This window comes from Myiozetetes cayanensis, unplaced genomic scaffold (genome assembly GCF_022539395.1).
Source record: "Myiozetetes cayanensis isolate MyiCay16 unplaced genomic scaffold, myiCay2020 scf6-25, whole genome shotgun sequence".
Lineage (NCBI taxonomy): Eukaryota > Metazoa > Chordata > Aves > Passeriformes > Tyrannidae > Myiozetetes > Myiozetetes cayanensis.
The window spans coordinates 57,625,049-57,645,213 of NW_026087853.1; the positions used below are offsets into that span (position 1 = coordinate 57,625,049).

Sequence of the window (20,165 nt, forward strand, 5' to 3'; positions counted from 1 at the left end):
ATGACTACTGGGTGAAAAAGCTGTATTAAAATAGATAATTACCAGCTTGATACTATCACAGGCTGATAAGGAATATATACCCAATGTACCTAAAGAGAGCTTGACATTGAATGCATAAAGTTTTAAATTCCTAAATGTCACCCTGTTCTTCTACGCAGTATCAAATGCAAAAATGTAAAAGCAAACAGAAATAAAAAGATGAAGAGGTTTATCAGACCATGCAGTTGATAATTAATATGAAAGAGTGCAAACCGTCTTGCAGGCAACCTTAATGTGCTGTGCTTTAATTATTTAGGATGTTTAATTTCCTAAATTTAAAAAGTGAATTAAGGTATATCAAACAGCTGAACTTCTGCCTATACTATACAGACCACTTGAACAAATCCAGCTTACTGCTGCCCTATGCTTTTCTATCCCTCTGTGTGGGTTAGTGCAAGATGGGAAGAAAAGCACATGTGGCAAGACACAAAGGCAAGAACCAGAATTTTGATTTCTGTTCCCAGTTCTGGCTGAAAGGTTGCTCTGAGTTTGTGATGGGCTCTGCTCTGTCCTCTACTCCCTCTCCCAGCCACATTTCTGCTCATGTTGCTCATCTCTGCTGTACAAACAAGCTCCTGCTCTTAATCTTAAACACTTTAGCCAGCAAATCTCAGGCTCACAGTTTAAAACTGTTGCTTTCCTTCTTGTACCAACTTCCAGCTTCCGTCTCCTTGTCTATCTGCACCTCAATCTACTTTTTCTTCCTAACCACTAACAGAATTTACTTCCATTCTTCAATTTGTTTTGGTCCACGTCCTCAGACAATCCCAGACCTTCCCCAAGTGGCCCTGTCATCACACCCAATTTCCTTACCCTTTTTTCCTCCCTGCAGTCTGGCCCCTCCACCAGTGCCCTCTCCCATTGCTGCCTCCTCATTCCCTTGTTTAAAGGATCATCATTCCCACTTTTGTTGCACTCTTTGTTTTCTTGGCCAGTTTTAGTCTCTCCCTGAACAGAAGGGTCCCAATTAATCCTGCCTTTTTCCCCTTCTCCCAGTACACTCCTGCTCCCATGCAGTGCCAGGAACAAACACAGCCTTCTCCCACTGCCATCAGCATCAGGCAGGTTCCTTCTCTAATCTGCAGGTTCTCTTCAGTAATCTGTGTTTAGCTAGGGAGGACAGGGGTGGAAGGAGACAATAAGGTAAAACAGACACAAAAGACAGCAGAGCAGGCTAAAAAGGATCTCCTTATCTCCAGTAAAGAACTCAAACTACTCATGGGAATTGTAAGGAAAGTAGCATTTAATCACAGGTTGAAGCATAACTAAACAGACCCAGAGGCACTGGGAAGCTTAACTGCACAAATACAGGCCAGAAGATAAAAGAAATTACCATGGGCCTGCTTATTTACACTTAGCAAAGCTATAAGCAACTGGAAACTGATTTCCATGTGAAATGACAGGCAATTATAACAATAACCCACCTAAAATCTGTGGCTTTCTATGGCTGCCTGTCTTCTGTTGGTATTTATCAGAAGAGCAACCTGCTTCTGACTTTTTTCCTAAGGTGACCAAAAAACGATAATCAAAAAGAAAAAACTCCTTTAGTGAGTCAAAGCAGTCGCTTTCCCTCTGGATTTGAAGCAAAAGATTTCAAACCAGACTTTCAGAGGTAGCCCTGTTTCTCTTATCTTTAAGACTGAGGTAATTCTCCTGGCAGTTCACCCCTGCACTTTGTACAAAAAGAGTATTTCAAAGAGTACTTCAGCCTCACTGCACTCTGCCCATCAGCATAGTCTCAACTGCTTCCTGCTTGTTCAAGTCCCCCCCCAGTCCATGGTCAGCTCCAATATTCATATTGACTTAGATAAGGACAAGGATGTGACCCATCCATTTTAAATGTGGAGCCAAAAATTACTGTCTTGGTTATTGGAAACAAACACTCTGGATGTTTGAGAGGAAACTGGAACTTGGTTTTCACAGGAACTCCCACAAATCTACTCTTTGGAAATCTTCACCCTGGAATATCTCCGTTGCCGCTTGTTTCCTGTACAGCTGGAATTTCACCCCTGTAACCCAGGGGAGAACACCTCTGCTACGAAGAGAGGGGACTGCGGAGTGTGCATGGGAATCCATTTACCTACAGAAGCGTGAATGTCATTTCAGAGGCAAAAAGCTTGAACTGTGATTGTTCCAAAATCTAGAGAGGCATTTTCTTTCATCCGTTTTATGGTCCCGTGATTTGTGCAGCTGATCATTGTCCGGCTAATCTGCAACCCAGAAGAGGTGCAGCTGCTATCTGGGACATCAGTTTGAGTTTCTGCTCCACATTTACATCCTCCATAATCTTCAGAATCTTGGCAGCAAGGAAATATTGTGTGAAGGAGAGCAAGCTTCGCTGGGCAGCTGCAATTCCAGGAGTCTAAAACCTCGCTGAGTGTGGAGACAATTTTAAGAGCGTGGGTGTGGAGAGACAGCTCAAAGCAATGGACAAGAAAAAAATTGCAGCAAGAAGAGAAATGAATTGTCTCCATAGTTTTCTTTACAAAAGGGGATCTTAGGATCTAAAAATCTTTGATAAGGGAATGCATTTTGCCTCCACGTTGCTGGGGAAGGGGACCTGCTTCTAGCATAATAACATGGTCATCATCAGTGATTGCAGACCCTTAGGATCTCCACTGCATAAATCCATAAAAATGGACTATATCTGAGTGGCACACATATATCAAAGCCGGATTTTTCAGTAGTGGAAGCATATGACACATTCCAAATTATTACAAAATTCCAAATTATTTCAACGTTTAGGAGTCATCCACATTCCAGCTTTGACTCACTAACCTCCCTGCAACTAAAACTGCTCTATTGAAAAATACATATTCTTAAGCAACCCAGGAGACTTCAATAATTATTCCTGTTTGGAAGCAATCACAGCCTTTTCTTTCCTCCTAGATGAGGATCTGCCAGTGAAGTAAATAGTTATTTGCGTTGACCTAGCAGGCCTTGGCAGCTTGCACAGAAACACTGGCTCGTTTGGTAATGGCACTCTTCATTTTGAACGATTCTGTGTTCCTCAGCACAGCTCAGGAATGAGTAAAGAAAAAGAAATTTACTTTATTGTTGCACTCCAAGTCTTTTATTTTCCCTCCCCTCTCTAGTTGTCACTCTCTTCCTTCAGTGTTAGTGGTGGAGCCAGTAAATGTTCTCATTTGTGTGCTGGCAGCAAACATTACAGGTCCCTTCTTAGCTTCTGTGTGATTTAATACACTAATTCCTAGACAGTGTGAAAGAAAGGAAGAAATACCAAATCAGGGAAGCCATGGGATAAAACATGGATCCTGCTGGGTCCGACTTGAGACTTGGCAGGAGCGCCACGGACATTAATCATGCTGTCCCTTCCCCAGCGTGAGCAACGCTACGCTGCCAACTTCGTACACCCAGACAGTTTCCTTGTCAACTGCTCTGCTGTTTCACTTGGATTTTGCCTCGTATCAAGCCAGGTAAATAATGTGAAACTTATTGTGTCTTTACAATATTTGCGTAATCACGCCAAGGTCAAAACTGGCTTTTACAGCAGACCCTGCGGCATTTTCTTTTTCATCGTTTCCTGGTAAATAAACTCTCTGCTGTTGGAAGTTTTAGCTCATACTTTCTTTTCTTGACATGAGAATCCTCCTGATTATAACTGAGCAATCGAGGCATTTATTGCTGTATTCAGGCAGAGTTCAGTAGAGCTTCTCTTTGGAGGAAAATACTTGTTGTTGCTGTTCTAAACCAGCCTAAGGATACACCCAACATTCAGCCTCCTCCTTCCATTTGTTGTGGTATATTCAGGTTAGAACAATGTGTACTAAATACATGCTATTCTGCTTCCCACACTCACAAACCACCTCAAAGTTAGTGACACTGCATTTCAAATACACATTTTAGAGTGACTTGTAAGATCTCACAGATTAGGATAAGGTAGGAGAGTTCCTTTGGGGGACAGCAAGGAATGTTTTAAGCTATTTGCTGAACTGTCAACATGTAATTTTAAACTGTAATTTTTAATGATTTGTTTTTTAAATAGTAGCTTTAATTTTCCAGTCATTTTATATTTTTTTTTTCTATTTTTATGGGTTTTTTACGAGTAGGTACGTACGTAAAAGCTGTGTACATGATGGGTTTCACCATCAGGGACATCCACAGTGGTTATCTGGCAAACATTCCATTAACATCACTTTTCATCAGTAAGGAAAAGTTGTGTTTCAGCCAACACTTCAAACCATGCCCATAAGGAATGTTTTGGATTTGTGACTAAAGCAGTGCTGACAAGGCACCAGCTCTGGCTGTTGATGAGCTGTACATGCACAGTGTCAGGGCTTTCCCTTCATCCAACACTGCCCTTCCCTGGGGCGTGGACTGGAGGTGGGTAAGAGGCTGGAAGGGGGCACAGCCAGGACAGCTGACACCCAAGGGATATCCCATGCCACATGACATCACATTCAGCCACAAACACTGAGGTAGGTGAGGTGGTGGGAGGGTGTTGAGGGTGTTTGTTTCCTGGCAGGGCGTCTGTCTGCTTGTGGGAGATGGCGAGTGATTGCCTCAGCATCGCTTGTTTTGCGTTTTTCCTCCTCTTTCCCTCAGTCACAAGACTGCCTTTTATCTTGATCCACGTGTTTTGTCACTTGTGCTCTTCCTGTCCTCTCCCCATCCTGCCAGGACTGAGCCAGCAGCCACGTGGTGCTCAGCTGCCAGCCCAGCACACCTACACATCCTTTCCTGCCTTCTTCACTTGAGCTGTAGGATTCCTTCAGAGTTAAAAAAACACATGGCTTTTAAACATACAGGCACTCCAGTTAAGGGCACACAAGATGCTGTAACCTCCTCCTCCTCCAAACTGAGCTCAGGAAGAGACTCAGTCATCAAATGTAACTTGAAATCTCACCTGATGCCACACATTTGTTCTGTGAAGCACTGATGTCATATAATATATTCAGCTACTGAACCCAATTGCTTTTCCAGCATATTTAAATTAAAAAATACAAGTGAAAGCTGGTGCTGAGGATGACAGAAATCTGTTTGATCTCTTAATAAGATAATAGCGAAACAGCTTCTGAGCCAGCAGGTATCATTCACTGGCATAAAGGAATATAGCAAAGTGAGTCATGTTTGGGTTTCAAAAATATTCTGGTGCTCTTCAAAAGCAGAATGATTAATCAGAATGTCATAGTCTTTTTTGTTTTGGTTCAAAACATTTGAATTTTATTGTTTCATGCATTTGGAAGCAAATTTTTTTAAAAAATAACCTTTCTTTAAAAAAAGAGAAGAAAGTTGTTCGCTTAAGAATAATTCAAGAAAAAGGAAATAACTTTCTTTCTCAACAGGCAAGCAACTGCCAGCAGTTCACTTATATCTGTAAAACATACACTGATCAGTATTATAGAACTGAGATAAGAAATTTCTGGTTTTCAACAGAAAGAAACAAAAAAGTGACTGAATTCTAATTTGATCTCATTGATTATTTTTACAAGTCAGCTGTGTAGAGATTAGACATATATTTTACTTACCTCTCATGCTGAGATGGGGGAGGAAAGCAGCAAAGACCATCAAAAATTAAATTTACACTTCATGCTGTGGTTGCATTTACAAGTAATAACTGAGGTTCCTTATTTAAAATCAAATTTTAAACAACCAATGCACTCACCTTCTGCTGACAGCCCCTGGATGTTAATCCCCTTAGCAGCCAAGAAACTCAGGCATGCATCTATGTTTTCAATCTGTTCGAGAACAAACAAACAAAAAAAGGAAACACAAAAAGAAAGTGCATTGTAATGATTATTTACTTTCATCTCCCGCCACACCTGAGCACACTCAGCCTTTGCATCCCGTAGAAAGTCCCTATGCTCATTATTTGGAAACCACGGTAGAAAACCCCCTAAAGTTACTGAGGCCCTAAATGGATTATTGCATTGATTGTAAATTGATTATTCCACGGGGCAGGGCTTCCTGTTATTTGCACTTGCACGAAGCAGGTTAGTTAATGCTCTACCCCACAACAGGCGATCACTGCACATCCTACTAGAGGGTCAAGGGTGTTCTGTGCCAGGATTCTTAACCTACAGTAAGTATAACAAACATGGAACTGAAAATAAACATGGAGGCCACATTTGTTTGAGAGGGCAGATTGCCACTTGCTCCTAAGTTGACAGCTGGCAAAAGTTTCCAGCCACACAAACAGTTGAATATTAAAGCTGTAACTGGAAGCCCCAGCTGGAATCCAGAAAACCTTCACTCACAACATTCCCTGCGTGTCAGAAGTGACAGGGAACGCTGAGGGCACATCCTGCCCCTCAGAGAGAGGCTACAATGGGAATATTGTGCATGGGATAAAATCAATTTTAACCAGGTAGGGACCCTATATACAGACTGGAATCAAATCCTGCCTAAGAAAGTGAACTCCAGAGAGGCTGGATGAGTCAGGCATGTTTTCCACAGTATCTCAACATCACAACAGAGATCTTGCAGTAACCTCACACTTAATTTCCCACCAAGTTCCCACTGAAGCTCTTCTGTCATAAATAGAAGATGCAGAGAGATGCCAGCCCCCACCCCAGACCAAAACACTCCCATGCAATAGCCTAAGCTTTGGCGCCTTGAGGGGCTGCAAGGAACAACATTTTAGGAAATGTGATTTTTTGATGTGGTTTTTTTTTATTTAACCATGGTAATCAGCAAGTGATAAAACAGAGCCTCTGCCTCTGAATATCTCTCAAGCACTAATTCATTAATTCCCGAAACATTGCAACCAAACGCTGCATCCGCAGTTTGGATAAAGGACGGAGATAGACACCAAAGCCCACACTTGCTCTTGTATAACTACCTTTATTCTGTGCAGTATGGAGACATCAAAAGGAAACGTGAAAAATCCAGCTGCCCTGGGAGCTCCCGAGGTTTTTCGCCCTCAAAAAACCCACACAAGTGAAGGCTGGGTGGCATTTTAGAGCCTGAGCTCCCAGCACCTGACCTGAGCTCCCCATCCTTCTCAAAGTAATAAAAAAGTAGAAGAGAAGCTGCCAGAAAACCTTCCATGCCTACCTTCTCTCAAGGTACTTTCATTTATTGTCAGAACAATAAAATATTTTTTTTTATATTACAGGGGGTGTGTGTGTGGGGAAGTTATTGGCATTGCTGCACTGGGATTTCAACAATTATAAACACTGATACACTCAAAAGTTTTATCAACCTCATTACACTTTGAGATATGCTAAAAAGTACACAAAGCACTTTGAGTAAATGATACACTGCAAAAACCAGGGCGACACCAAAGAACGCATTTCCTGTAATGCTCGGAGCAGGGTGCAGTTCAAAGGTTCATTTATCCACAGTTCAGTATAATCTGTCAATCTCAACCCACTTCCTTCCTCAGTACTCAACAACCCTTTCAAGTTTTCAATGTGGCTCTTCTATTGAGGTGATCTGGGACTTTGCTGGAAAACCAAAGTTCACCTTTCCAAGAATAAACGCCACATAAAAGAATCAAACCATTTCTGCTACCTGCACTTGACAAGCTGCATCATTCCAAGAACATTTCCAGTCTCCCACAGCTGTGAGTAGATGGCTCCTCTCCCAGTAAGCAGGTTAGTGAGTAAAGATAAGCAATATTTTATCTCCCCTCCCGATTTGCAGTAGCTCTTTCAGTCCTGCTCTGCTTGCTTCTCTTCCCAGGTCCCTCATCTTTGCTCAAACTTCCCTTTAGGACTGAGTGAGCACAGGATTAAGATTTACATCTGGGTAGTGAGTTCTTCATCCGCATCCTCATTCTTGGTTCTACACAGCAATCCTTGCTGACCTCCTAATCCCATTGTGGATCTTACTCAGATTCAAAGAGCCCCCTTTAAAACCATTCTAGTTCCTGGGACAACCCCCCCAATTTTTACTGAGCATTTGAGCCACTGGATTAAGATACAGCACCCCCAAGACTGATGGATGACTCCTCATCACAGGTCTATATTTGGACCACAGATTGAGCAACGTGGACCTCACTGTTGTGTAAAATTTCAGACAGGCTACCTTGACACTCTAGTCATAATGTCCAGCTAAAAGCTGTGAGAAACAGAGGCTCTTGCTGCTGGACTGGTACAGAAAAGGAATGAAGGGGAAAAAAAACCCAGAGTAACAAAAAATGCAGAAAAAAATATACAAGGCATATAAATAAATCTGTGACTTGCACTACAGTCAAGAAATTATAAGAATCAAAATATTATAGCAGCAGGAAAATAGACCCTAATTTCAGTACTTAAAATCAGATGTGATGACATAAAGTGGGAATAAGAGGGGTGTGCAAAAGCAAACCCTTTATGTTCAGGAAGTAAAGAGCTACAATAAGATCCTGTGGGGATGTACAGCACTGCACATACAAGGAATTCAGATATTTCAAGGGTAGGTTCATGGCTTCTCTGGATGCCCCACCCCTGGAAGTGTCCAAGGCCAGGCTGGATCAGGCTTGGAGCAACCTGGGCTAGTGAAGGTGTGCCCATGGCAGGGGGTTGGAACTAGATGATCTTTAAGATCCCTTACAACCCAAATCATTCTAGGATTCTATGACTCTAAGCAAAAAACCTAATGACCTGCATCATGGTGGCTTCCAACACAAAGAACAGTTGCCTCCTTTTAATTGCAGCATTCAGCAGCAAATCATCACCAAAACTCCATGGGCCCTTTCTTGGCCAAGTCCACATATTGCTTAAATGCTCTAAGCAGATGTGAGAAGACTGGATTTGCCAAAGGGGAGTGGATATTTTCCCTTTCACTGTGAGCTACAATTGTCTTTTTGGCTGACAATTCTGATTTCTCATTTGCTTTGTCAGCAAGATTTAACACAGCAGAAGCAAAGCAGGAAAGATGGCAGTTGGATGCTCTCATTTTCTGCCTATCCAAAACGGGAAAGCTGTGCAAAAGAAGAAGGAGAACCAAGGACAGCCATGCACAGTGATTATCTCACTAGGAAACATTACCAGGAGTCTCCAAAACGGAGCCTTATTAGAACTCCCGGCCAAAAGCATCAAATAAATTTGCAATTTTGGATTGCCACATTTAAATTATTTCAGGTGTAGTCAACTATCAAAGCGTGTTATCAGTCCCACACCCTATACTGTGGGTATTAATTCTGAAATGTCCCTAAATGCCAACCAAGAGACTGCTGAGCCCAGACCTGAGGGGCTGCCAGCCTCCAGGGCTCCTCTTCCTTTCCTACAATTAGGAGATTAGGAGATTAAAAAAGAAATTAACCCAACCCTGTAGAATTAAATTTCTGTTCACACATGATACATCAAGTGCCACCACTCTCATTCTCCTACTCACAGAAGGATTGCTCCTTCCCAGCTCCTACAACACGGAGCTCAGGTGCACATAAAATTTAACAGCTTCCCTGAATTACCTATGCGTGGATCAGAATACATCCATTTTACTATGCTTTTCACAGGTGTATCAATTCAAATTTTTGTCTCTTCTCTAAAATACCCTACAGCAGTTATACAGTTCTGACCACAGGGGCCACCAGGCCCCGCTTGAGTTTTTGAGATTCAATTTCTATTCTTGCCAGTGCTAGAGAGAAGACATGCCCTGGCCTGTGTAAGTAGAATAGGATATACCAGAAGCTCACACACACAAAAAAAAACCCCACCAAAAATATCCCCATCCTGTAACTTGTAAACGAAGACTCACAGGTGGGCACCAATATATGTTGAACATTGACCACATCAGACAAACACTTGAACGTGGAAACTTTCTACAGCCCAAGCTGCCTGCCCAACTCTGCCAAGTCAAACACACAGGGTAAACTATAACCAGCGCTGGCCTTGTGAAAGACACAAGCTTTTCCTCAAACAAAAATCAGAATTAAGCTTGCTCGAGGTTCTTTCACTTAGAAACCATGGGAAGTTTCTCACGTTATGATGCAAGACCTCTGCCCCCTTCTTTTACAGTGATAAATGTGCAGTTTTTAGGAGCTTAACCAGAAAGCCCTCTACTTACATTGAAACCAGCGCTTTCCATTTAACTTAAGGCTACATGTTACGTGTAGTATATTGATTTTCAAAAGAGAAAAGATTGATTTCACATGGAAGTTTTTAAAGTCTCACAAACCTTTATGCAATATTCCAGCAGACTTCACATACAACCTAGAAACAAGGAAGGAGCCTAACAAAAGCTGTTTCTTAAGGCAAAACCTATTTTTTTGTCTGTATTTTTGAATAAAGCTCTTACATTCATATTTCCATACTCCAAAGTTTAAAGAGAGTCTTAAAATCTCAAGTCATTACACTGACAATCCTTAAAACCCTGGAGTTCTGGGGGAGAGAGGCTTCTCCCTTCCAATAACATCTCATTTGCTCCATTTCCAAAGCATAACTATATATAAAAAATACCAAGGCAGAACTGCAAATTCCATTTGTCCCAGGAGGATATGAATACTAACTTATTGCTCAGTTGAAAATAAATCTTCATTAGTAGTTATCCCAATCGAAATGTATTTTTTTTTTAAGACAATAGTACATTGCTCCAAGTATTCATATGCTGCTTCTGAGTATTTGAATAAAAATGTCTCCCAAAATTAAGTTTCAGGATTTTGACAGCACTTAGAAAAGAAAAAAACCAAAAAAACAGATAAGGGCAAGTAAAGCTAATCCATATTGTGAAGCCAGGCTGTGACAGATCTAGCCACAGAAACAAAAATCTATTCTTATGGGCATGCTGTTTTTACATTTATGTGAAGAGTTGACTCTTCTGTTAAAATTGTTGTTACTTTGGGTTTTTAAAAACACGGAGAATTTGAGCTAACCTAAGGCTAGAGAACCAGCCTAAGTCTCATCTTGTGCATTCTCTTCTATTTGACCCTGGTAAAACCTTTGCTATCCTGTGTTTCAGCTCTTCCTCTGGAAATAATGGGACAAATATTCAACATTCACTACCAACATGCCCAGTCTGAATAGAAATGAGGGCAATAAGCACCACAGAGAAAACTGTGATTCACAGTGGCCAAAATTTCTAATGATAACAAGGAGCATCCAAAGGGCACACTTGTATTGTGAATGGATTCAGGCAATCCTGGGTGACTCCCAAGGTTTGCTAAAGCTAATCTGCTCAGGAAGAGGCAGATGGAAGGGGTTGTAGAAGTGTTCCTAGTTTATCTTGAAATTCAGCTTTCTTTCAGTTTTGTGGGGTTTTTTTGGTTGGTTGGTTTGTTTGTTTGTTTTGTTTGTGTTTTTTTCAGGTTTATTTATTTAAAACTGAAAATTTCCCATGGGGAAAAACAAAAGTAAAGAGTAATTTCTTTGAAGAATATCCCCGGAAATATAATTTTTGGATTAGCTCTTCAGGATCAGGCCTTAAATATACTTGAAAAGGTGAAGTGGATCATTTGTAAGTAATTTGAAATCTTGAGATGTTCTAAATTATGATTAGTTAAGCAACAACAAGCCCAACTTTGCGAAACAAGTATCAACAAAAAATCCTGCCTCTGGAGAACCATTAATTTAGGATACAGATGAAACTCTTTGCTGGTATCAAGAGACACTTGACTAGATTTTAGCACACATTATTGGCACTAAATCTCTCCTTATGAGTAACTGAAAACAGGGAGAGATGGGGAGAAGCCACGGCTGTGCTCAGTAAACCCATAACAAGGAGAATAAGCATTATTTCCACCTTCCCTGGCTGCTCCTGGAAGGCCCTTTTCTATCTGGAACTTATGTGGTGTGCAGTGGGGAAAAGGGGGAATGGTTCTAAACTGACAGAGGGGCAGGTTTAGATTAGAAATAGGGAAGAAATTCTTCCCTGTGAAGGTGGTGAGGCCCTGGCACAGATTTCCCAGAAAAGCTGCGGATGCTCCGTCCCTGGAAGTGTTTAGGGTCGGGTTGGATGGGGCTTGGAGAAACCTGGTCTAGTGGAAGGCGACCCTGCCCATGGCAGGGGGATTGGAACTAGCTGGGCTTTAAGGTTCCTCCCAACCCAAATGCTGTCGCTGACAGTTGTTCATGTCTAAAAAAGATCCCTGGGAAGGGAGCTCCGGCCACAGCCCGTTCCCAGCACAGCGCTCCCCCTCTGCCCGGCTGGCACACATACTTGTGTCTCGACACCTCAGGGTCACAGTTCCACCTGTTCCCAACAGATTTACTCCAGTGGCTGGAAGGGCACGGACACATTTGTGCCCCCTCCTTCCTTGCACCTGGATCACATCTCCCACTGAAATTCTCCCGCTCAAATATATAAAAGCGGTTCTACGGAAGAGCAAAGGAATAACATTTTCTGGATGTGTAATACCTTCATTAAAAGCACCTCATTAAAATAGCCATTATCACACAGTTGCAGTGTGTAAGCAATGGCTGGAAATCAAAGATTTGCAAAAAGACAGGCAGAAGGTTGATTTCTCTGGGCTGTATAATGCTTTGTAACAGCTATGATCTGTTTCAGAGATTCCAGAGTGAAGAGCTTGTCACTACATCTCCAGTAAAAAGAAAGAAACACCCAGGCATCAGAAGAAATTTCCATATAAACAGCTTTTAACTCTTGCATAACCAAGTTGAAGGAGAATAATTAAAGAATTTTTACTTCCACCTGGTCTCAAATCAACCTCACCACCTTTTCTCCTCAGTTAGAGAAGACTCTCACCCATGATTTCCCAGTTTTCCCCATTTAAGCAAAGCACAGCAAGAATCTATGTGTTGGCTAAGTATTGCACAAAAAGTATATTTATGTAATAATTTTACATCAATAATAGGCATGGCAAAAAAGAATTATGCCTCTAGGGTTTTGTATAGATGTAAATATATAAGTGAAAGCTATAGAGATCTCCATGAATATATGTGGAATGACCCTGGCCCCTCAATGCATTTGCTGTTTCAGGTGTTTAGTCCATACAGGGGGTAGAACCACAGGTACTCCAAATGCTATTTAACAGTGAAATGAATGACCAAATAGAACCTAATTCTGTCTTTACAGTTAAGCTCACATATTCCATATTTTTTTTCCATAGAAGTTACTTTGCCCGCCGTTTATCGAACCTCACGCTGTTTCAGAGGCGAATGACGTGTAAGTTCTTCCATCACTGCAAAGGATGAAGAATTAAGAGCACCTCCTTGGGGACCATGAAGGTGATCCCTTATGGGAATGACAGAACTGTCAGCAGCAATGCTTCCAGAGGGACCCTTTACACCCATCCCACAGACAGAGCAGGGAGATGGACGCATCAGCCTCTCCCAATCCAGTCTGGCTCTATGCATCCTGTTATTTTCTATGTAGGATGATGGTGAGGCTGAGTGGGGTTTTAATTAGACTGCAACTCTGATCTGACCATGCCTGTCTCACTGACAACAGTGCACAAGTGGTAAGCATGGTAGCATAAGAGCAGTCTGGATGTCTAGGAAAAAAAAAGGGAGACACTCAAACCAATCTTATCTTGGAGCAAGAGTCATTACATAAGTGGAGGCAGAAGGACACCTAAGCACAAGTAACCTGGCAGATCACCTCTGTAGTAAATCATTTTTGTCCACATGACAACACATGATCATACATGACCAACAGAAGCTTAGAGAAAAGGCTTTCAGCGTTCCTAAACTTGGTATTTGGTCACAGTCCCTCCACCTGCAGTGGTACAAGTTAAACTGGTGTCTGTCACTGGCCAGGCTGGCACAGCTCTGGGGGATGTCCTCCCCTTCAGCTGTGAGGAACTGTACCACAGGTTAGGGCCAAAAGACACCCATTTGTTACCATAGTGGCATTAAACCAGGTTCAATTTCTGAGCATATGTTGCCAGTATGTTACAAACTCCCCCAGCAAAGTAGGGCAAGGCTCACCAGAAGATGGGAAAGTTCCCTTTAACCACATTTGCTCAACCTTGGAGTAGGATTACTTGAAAGTACATGGCTATATTTAACCCCTGGGATACGATTCCAAAAATCCTACGCTAGGAATTTGCAGGGGAAAAGCATGCTTGTGATGCTTCTGATCTTCCAGCAGGGCTGCTCCACTGAATTAGCAGCACATGCCCCGGCAGCAGAGCCCTCCTCAGCTTTGGGACCCGACTGCAGCCCCACCAACTCGGGGTGGGGAGCAAGAGCCTGGCAGATTTATTGCACTTAGTTATGGCAACGTTTGGACAACACTGGGTGTACAAATTGCTCCAAGCATCCAGACACACACAGATAGCTCCTCGGGTGATGCAGATGGTTTCAGCTCATATTATTCCCACCAACCAACTCATTAACCAACTTGCAGCTCTCCCCTGCAAGTATGGGCCACATCACACTCACATTCATCACATCATTTAAGTGCTCTTTGGAAAAAAGAACACAGAAGTGTGGATAGCATGTGCCATACACACAAAGAGCAATGAACATTTCAACATCTCCCGCCCCTTTGTCAATTAAAAAAAAAATGATTCATGGAGCTGGCAAGGGTCACACTGAGGAGGGAAGTGGATATAAGAAGTGAAGTGGATACCTGGCTCCAACAACTGAATTAAGATTCCCAGCACTGCTCGATTCAAAACAGGGTTTCCACCAGGTTGGAGAATTTCCACACAAACTGCTCTTCAGGTGTCACATAAATTACAAAAAAGCTCATTTTCAGAATACAAGAAATTAGTCAGATATTAAAATAATAATCAAATTCCCATCACTGGAAGTAAAGCTTCCTTGAAAATGGAGTTACTGTACTGAAAACACAGCCTTCATCTTGTCCTTGGAAAGAAAGGTTGTCTCTGACCCATCCTGCAGTCCAAGATTCTTTGTTTGCAAGACAAAAGGAAGAGTGGGCAGTATTACTTTACTACTACAGTTTGATATGTGGAGGAGAAAGAGATGATTCTTAAAAAACTTCCTGTCAACACATGTAAAAACAACCCCTCCCTTTTGTTATTTGAGAACAGATACTTATATACACACAAAGTGATCCTGAAAGAAATAATAAGGCCCAAACACAAACCCACAGGAGAACCACAGCAATTTCCTCATCTATTTATAGGAGGTGCTGTGGTGTTTGTTAAACCTACGTGCTTTTCTGTTGCTCCAAATTCTTGTCTTGGGTGTCCCACAACTTCCCCAGACTTAGCATGGAGAGATGAAAGTCTGGTGTATCCACCCCACAGACTCCCTAATCCTCTTCTTTTAAGCACCGACAGCTTTGCTACCACTCCACCCCTTCAGGCTTCAGTAACGTGGGTAACACACCATCACTTCTAGGACTTTCACATCTAACTTTTGAGTTCTTCTAGAGTATCGCCACCTGTGATTTTTAATTTTATTTCCAACCTTGGGGAAAAAAAAAAAAAAGCTATTTTCTCATTTGTCTCTTCCCGTACTTTATCTTTAGTCGTGTCTCTCCCCAGTCCCTTCCAGTCTCTTTCCTTCACTTCGCTCTCCACTTGAATTCTCTGTTCTTTCAAACATCCTGTCCTTTGCCTTTTCTTGTACCATCGAAGCTGTGTCATTATCTCATGTGCTGGGATTTATCACTTGCATGTAATAGGTGACACAACCACCTCCCCTCTCTCTCCCTCCTGGCTGTGCTACATTACACAAGGTGATAAAATGCTCAGCTGTCACAGCAAAGTGGAACTTCCTTCAAAACCTGTGAGCATTTTACACACAGACATTATTTCCTCACAGATAGAACTCAGCCACTCTATTTTTTGTTTACTTTATCATTTTACAAATGTGAGTGATACGAGCCCTTTGACAATAGGTAACATTCAGCACTTGCAAAGGCACCCACATCAATAATAGCCTATAGTACCTAGAAGGACAGGTAGTAACCAGTACCTCCTATATATCCTATATAGTCCATAATCTGCAAGATGCTAAGTGCTGAGCTCTAATATCACCCCCTAAACAAGAGGCAAATTAAAAGAAATTTTAAAAAAGAGAAATATCTCTGGTTTTCTATAACCAAAAAATATTAGCAGATAGCCCTACTCAGGTTTATTGACCTAAGTGAAGTGTGAAGGAGAGGAAACTGGCCTTGCTGTACTGTCCTTCAACCAGTTATGAAGGGCCATGCCAACGTTTTCTGGGGTTTTATTTTAAAAACCCAAATGGTTTATAATGGTCTCCAAATCATCTTGGTCTCTGAGCCTATGCTCCATGCAACTACATCCTCTGTTACCCACAGTATTTTCTGCATCCAGCTGGAACCAATCACCAAAATTACAGGCTTTTGTTTAGACAAATATCTACAGCACAAAAATATAGAGGTTTGGGGAAAAAAAACCCTAAAATGGATCTTATGCAGAGGACAAGCTATAGAATAGTCTATAATAGATTATACAAAAGCCAGCCAACTCTTATCTGGAGCAAAGGAAGACAGGGATCCTCCCCTCAGCAGAGCAACCCAGACAAGATGATGATGGGAGGATAGGTTCTCACCTAAGTGATTTTTCACGGAGCCAGTGGGGTCCCTGTCATGTCATTTTTGGCACTGGGACTAGGTTGATAAGCACTGATGGTCCCACATGGTTCTGCAGCACTAAACTTAACCTGACAAGGCTTATTAGCCCTGGCTTTGAGCCTGACAGGCCCAAGCTGTCTCTGCTGCTCAGTTTGGGCCAATCTGTACGATGCTCTCCAACACTGCAGCACCGGGAACAAGGCGAGGAGGCCTGATCTGGCTCTGTGGTGAGCTCACTTAGGCTTGGCATCACCAGCTTAGGACTGTGCCACATGGAAGCAAATGCAATTTTTTTTTTTTTTTCCCCCACACACACACTTCCTTTAACAGACTTGGAAGACACAGACTTGGTCCAGCTTTCTGAGTTGTTACACCTGGCTGTGCCTGAGCTGATCCTTCACAGCTCGGCTCACCGGGGTGTCTGCTCGAGGCACTGGGAGTCTACAAATGAGGGAGGTAACTGCCCACAGGGGAAGAGAGCATGACAGAAGGCTTCTCTCTGAGACCTGATGGATTTCTGCACAATTGACTAGGTGGCCTTCCCTCTGTTACCTCTCTGAACCACGGTTTTCAGACACAAACACCAATTCTCACACTCTACAGGACCCTGTAAGCCATGCTGAGAGGAGAAGGCACTGAAAGGCTGCTGCACCCAAACAAGTATTTGTCCTGGAACACAGGAGACCTGCCAAAGGTTCTTGCCTCAGCAGAATCAGAACAGAGACATGGAATGATAGAATGATATAGGTTGGAAGGGACCTTAAGATCACCTAGATCTCCCACTGCCATAGGCAGGGACACCTTCCACTATCCCAGGTTGCTCCAAGCCCCATCCAACCTGGCCTTGAACACTTCCAAGGATGGGGCAGCCACAGCTTCTCTGGGCAACAACAGACTATAAAGAGCTCTGTAAGCACGTGCACTTAATAAAAGCAAGCCATAGGCGAAATTCTCATTTTTCTCACACGGGGAGAACTGCTGGGGACGCCCTGCTAGGACTGTATCTCACGAGTGGGGGACCCAGCCCCACCCACTGCACCCTCCTGAGCGAGCAAGTGGAATAACTTCAGAGGAGACAGCGCAGAGCAAACATCTCTCCCCAGCACTCTTCAGCATTCCTGACCCAGCACATGCCCCCTGCGTGCCTCTGGTTATAACCTGATCCGGATTCCACAAGCAGCCCACTGCGTGCATCCCACTATCCAACAGGAAAAAAACCACTCTTTCTTCATTGAGAATAAGGACTTTGAGTGACTTTTAGCACCAGCATCCTGGAATTGTTTATAGACTCCAGTCCTGAATGAAATTCAGTTCTTACGGCACACTTGTGGAACATTAAATTACAGTAATTGTCAAAATTTCCTCATTATTTATACTCTAGACAGCTGCTGTGGCTACAGCAAGAATAGCAACCAACCTCTTCAAAGCAGTAAGAAGCAGCAATGATAAATCTTTTTGATGGCTTCCCTTTCACAGAGCACTCGCTCCATGGTTTAAACAAGATTGATAACTTCCAAGAAACAACAAAAAGCCAAAACAGAAGAGCAGAACCGAGTGCGGGTTTTGACTTAAGATGACAAACTCTCCTTAAATCTTTAATATTTCGTTTAACTGTGTGAGTGGTTGTGCTCACGAGGTATCTGGAGGTAGTTGGGAACAGAGTCATAAAACCAAAAGGCATTAGAAGACCTTCACACACAGAACAGATATCCAAGTATCCCAAAGTATGCATTTGGAGATTTTGAGGTTTATGTTGTAAAATAACTTTTTTCCTCAAGATACCAAAGGAAATAACCTTCTTTAAAGCACCATGAATTTTAAATGCTGAACTCCCAGGATGCATTTTAAAAAAAATCAGTTTCTTATTAACCAGCTTCTTATCTGTCAACAAGTTGCATCTTTAATTTTGCTATTGGAAATTTTTTATTTAATGCATATTGCTCATTTATTTTGTTTCATTTCAAAGGATATAGGAACTCTTAATCCGACTTTAAATATCTAATTCTCCTTTCTCAATACTACTGTCTATATAGAGGAACAAAGTTTTACGTTTATACATTCCTGTTTATGTAATATTTCAAAACCATAAAAGAGCAACGTAAGAACAATCTTGATTGTAAATATGTGATTAATTGTAAGGCCTAATTCAACTATTGTGGAGCACAACGGGGCAAAAACTGTCATATTAATGTTCTGCAGATTACGCCTTTGGTCTCACTACTGTGAAAAATTAATTTAAAATTGTTATTAAAAGTCTCAAAGTCACACACTATCACTCAACCACGCACACACAAACAACAGACCATTTTATTACTTACCATTTGAGACCTGTTTTTGGGGCAGCCATTGATGTCTTCAATCTTTTCATTTGCTGAAAAGCAAAAAAAAAAGAGGCAATAAAGCAAAAAAAAAACTAAAGCAAGGACATTTATTCCAGTGATTTCTGGAGCACTTGCTGCCAGCTACATAAAAGGGTTTCAGACTAGTTGTCCAGTCAAAGTGAACGTGTGAAACACTGAGAGCCACCAAAAAAAAAAAAAAACAGGCAGCTGGAGTTTCCTAGTGGGTCATGCCTCCAGAGACAGCTGGGGGCAGAAGCCAACTGGTCTGACATCTTGTACAGTGACAGGGAACTCTTTTAAACTATAAAAAAGATTTAGACTCTGGAAGCTGAATCACTGCTGGGTGGAAAACTAAGCACTACATACATACATATATACATATATATATATGCTTGCATGTCAATTGGTTTGTTTGTAGGGTGAATATAGGTTTTTAAATCCAGACAGGAAATTTATGACCCCTAACCCTAATAATTTTTTTTTTCTTTTCCTTTTTTAAAGCACAAATCATGGAAGAACTTTCCAAGCTTCCTGGCCACGGTTTACATGCAGCCCTACCTGCAGAGAAATAAGAGTTTCCATCGTTAAAGACACAAGTGAAACAATGAAATCCCTGAGGAGTTGAATGTTTGCCTTAGAGTCTTCCTTTGATTCGTTTCACCTTTCAGGCTTGAACCCTGAAATGATTTCAGTGCTAGTCTGAAGAACCAGTTATAACCAAAGTTCAGTTTCCCACAGCTCTTTCACTGCAAGGAAGACAGGCGTTCACATCCCATTTGATTCATATATTAAAAGCTGTATTTTCTACCACTCCCATATATTCCCAAGACATCAGACAGAACTCCATCTCATTTCATGGCTTTCTTCAGCTAAGAGGATCAAATTTCTCACAGTATTCCGACAGCAGTCATAGCAGTCACAAAGAGATAGTAACACAACTTCACTCTCACATGGTAGGTCCTTTTTAACACATCCATGTCACAGTACACCTTTATGCCACACCAATGCCTTTAAGAATTGATGCTAATCCGAAAAAGACTGCAGCCAAACCCACTGTGTGGTCCCCAGAGTGGTCTACCAGCCCTTACACACCCAGACCACATCGCTTTTCAGGAATGCCATCTGGGATTTGGTCATTCAGAAACCAACTTGTTAAACCCCATTTTCCAAAGTCCCGTGCACCCATCTTGGAATATTTACGATCTCACAGTTTGGCATCAGGCACCACCTCTATCAACTACACTTAGAATACTTTGAAAAATTTACAACTATACTCCTATAAATTGGCACCATGCATGACTATTACTTGAAAGGAGACTAATGAACTTGGGAGTGAGCTTTCTCTTGTTTGGGACAAGCCTACAGAGATACCTCTAATAACCCAAGTCAGACCCATTATCTCTGCATTCATGAATTTCAATA

General features: G+C 42.0%; 1 protein-coding gene across 4 annotated transcripts in view; it reads right to left on the minus strand.

The window, feature by feature from the left end:
• NAV2 (neuron navigator 2) overlaps window positions 1–20,165 on the minus strand; it is a 362,557-nt gene that overhangs the window by 123,201 nt on the left and 219,191 nt on the right. For all 4 annotated transcript variants that reach the window (XM_050335112.1, XM_050335111.1, XM_050335110.1 and 1 more), the window contains exons 3-4: window positions 18,720–18,772; window positions 5,666–5,738 (exon numbers count right to left, since the gene is read on the minus strand). In XM_050335112.1, coding sequence (XP_050191069.1) covers window positions 5,666–5,738; window positions 18,720–18,772 — 126 coding nt within the window. The remainder of the gene's footprint in view (window positions 1–5,665; window positions 5,739–18,719; window positions 18,773–20,165) is intronic.